Genomic DNA, 2,394 nt, shown 5'->3' on the forward strand with positions numbered 1-2,394 from the left:
CAAATCAAATCCTGTCTAATTGTTGTTATCGATTTTATGTGTTCGACCCTTCTATATATCTTATAGACCCCATTTTACACCCCGAAATATCTGTAATTTCTTTAATAAAAAAAATGGGAAATAGAAAAATCAAAAAAAAAATCTTTTTTTCCTTCCGCCGCCTTTATCCTTACCACCGCCCACGGCGTTGATTTTTGCCACGATTCATCTTCCCTAATAATTCCCACGCGGCAACAGCGACTTGGCTTATCTTCTTCCAGCCGCATTCTCTCTCCCTCGTCCTCCTCTCCCTCTGCCCAGCAGCTTTTGCCCCTGTTTGTTTCAGCTTTTCACAGCTTCTGGCCACCAAAAGCTGCTGTAGACTGTCAGACACTCAACTTTTCAGTCAGCTTCTATAAAACTCGTTTGGGTAAAAACTATTCAAAATCAACATAAACATATAATCGGTTGAGTCATCGCAATAATAGTAATCCGTCACTTTATAGATTCTAAGCCCTATGAACAACTTTATCTTTCTCCGCACGTAATCCTAATGATACTTATATTCTCTACACAATCAGATTCTCCACACAGCTAGATTCTCAGAAAAGCTGGTCAAAAAAAAGCTAAACCAAACAGGCCCTCGCTGAGCTTCTCTGCTTCCCAGCTGCTCCCTCCCCTTTATCTCCATGGCCGGCGCTCCTTCCAGCTCTCCCATGGCGGCCGCCGTGAAGCTCCCTAGAGCCTCCTCGCCGCGTGCCCAGCCGTCGAGTTCCCCTGCGCGCGGAGCTTTTCCCTCCCTGCTCGCTCCTCCACTGCGCGTGCCGCTCCTTTTTCCCCGCGCGTGCAACCTCCTCTGCTGGTCGTCCCTGGTGCTCCCTGCTCGTGCCGTGTCCCTGTTTTTCTTTCCCTCTCTGCTCGTCCTCCACTTAGCTCATGGCGCATGTCCCTGCTCGGATCTCTGCCTTCCGCCATGGCCACGTCCACCACTTTTAGCTGCCGCTGTTTTTCCTCTGGTGCTCGCCCCTGCGTTGGTCATGCGCCTGGTTGCCGAGTCCCTGCTTCCTGCGCCCTGGCGCCCAACCCCACGCGGCCTCCCTGCTCGGACCGCGTTCTTGGCTCCAGCTCGGCTCTGTCTTGTGCCGGCGTCCTCTACTCCATCTTTTTCCCTAGCGCGCCCTGGTATTCGCTCGCTGCTGCGCGCGCTCTCCCCTGTCTGCTCGTCGTGGACGCGGGCCGCTGCCCATGCCGAGCTCCCTTCAGTTCTCCAGCGTCGCGAGCTCTCCGTGGTCGACGCTCCCAGCCCTCTACTCACCGAGCTCCGTGCAGGTGCGCCCCATCCCGCCTGCACTCGGACCGCGCCCTCGCTGCTGGTGCTCGCCGACCGCGGTTGTCCTGCACCCTGTTGCGCTCGTCCAGGTCGCCGCTGTCGAGTCCCTGTGTGCGCAGCCATGTCCCTCTGCTCGCCGTGCTAGCCGTCTACGTCATCGCCGGACTTGTCTCCCCGACCATCGTGATGTTGTTATTTCCTGCTGCGCCGTGACATCGTCAAGCTCCAGTGCTTAGCGTCGAGGTCGCTGCGCTGTTGTCGCTCTAACTTCCTTGTTCTTGCGCGGCGTGTGGCGGTCGTGTTCACATCAGCGGCATCGATCAGCGTCCCCATCCCCATCGCCGTTGAACTCCCAGACATGTTCCTCTCTGTTTGCTTGTCCTCGGTTCCGGCGCGCGTGATTTTAAAGCTCTACGCGTTCGTCGTGCCGCGCTATCATCACCTCCTATCGTAAACTCGATCCCCGTTGTCGTTGCTTCACCGTACTCGTTGGTCGTACGCCCTTGGAGCTCCCTGTTGAGTAAAATAAATGAACCGGAGATCATCGTGGTCTCTCATCTACCAAGCCGATTCGGTTATGGTAAGCCGATTTATTTTTACGGTTAATTAGATTGTTTAGTTATATTGTGGCGATGCTCTGGAAAGAATACATTTCTCATTTCTTTTGTGTGTTATATGTTGCCATAAGGTATTGTAGAAATATTTCCCATGCAGTAGTCATGTCATGTGCTATTAGACTTGTATGCAAGGCACGATTAAATTAATAATGTAAGAAGTGGGATTAACATTTTTAAAATTGTCTAGCTGGTAGTGCTTTTATGTTGCTTGTGAGAATCCTTACTGCATGAAGGTGCTGATCCCTTACTTTATAGTAGTTATTATATTCTATGTGATTTGCTTGGATTATCAATTTCGAGTGAATTTAAAATTAGTGCGGTAAACGTGTAATCGACAAAAAACCCGAATTCGTATTCGTTAATCAATGTAGTGAATCTGAGCTAAATTTATTATTGGCGCGCAAGTTGTTAGCCCAATTGTTAAATATATTAAATAAATATGTGTGATGTGAAATAAAATTAAATTAG

General features: G+C 50.2%; 1 protein-coding gene across 1 annotated transcript; it reads left to right on the top strand.

The window, feature by feature from the left end:
• The first annotated feature begins 712 nt into the window (after positions 1–712).
• LOC100502242 (uncharacterized) lies at positions 713–2,101 on the top strand. The gene has a single exon (NM_001196719.1). It carries the CDS (start codon positions 923–925, stop codon positions 1,520–1,522), a length of 600 nt encoding a protein of 199 aa, NP_001183648.1. The 5' UTR covers positions 713–922; the 3' UTR covers positions 1,523–2,101.
• Positions 2,102–2,394: the final 293 nt, after the last annotated feature.

This window comes from Zea mays, chromosome 2 (assembly GCF_902167145.1).
Source record: "Zea mays cultivar B73 chromosome 2, Zm-B73-REFERENCE-NAM-5.0, whole genome shotgun sequence".
In the NCBI taxonomy this organism is placed as follows: Eukaryota; Viridiplantae; Streptophyta; class Magnoliopsida; order Poales; family Poaceae; genus Zea; species Zea mays.

Excerpts from the sequence above, each read along its gene's own strand:
- LOC100502242 (NM_001196719.1), top strand. The coding sequence starts at position 923 with ATGTCCCTGCTCGGATCTCTGCCTTCCGCCATGGCCACGTCCACCACT.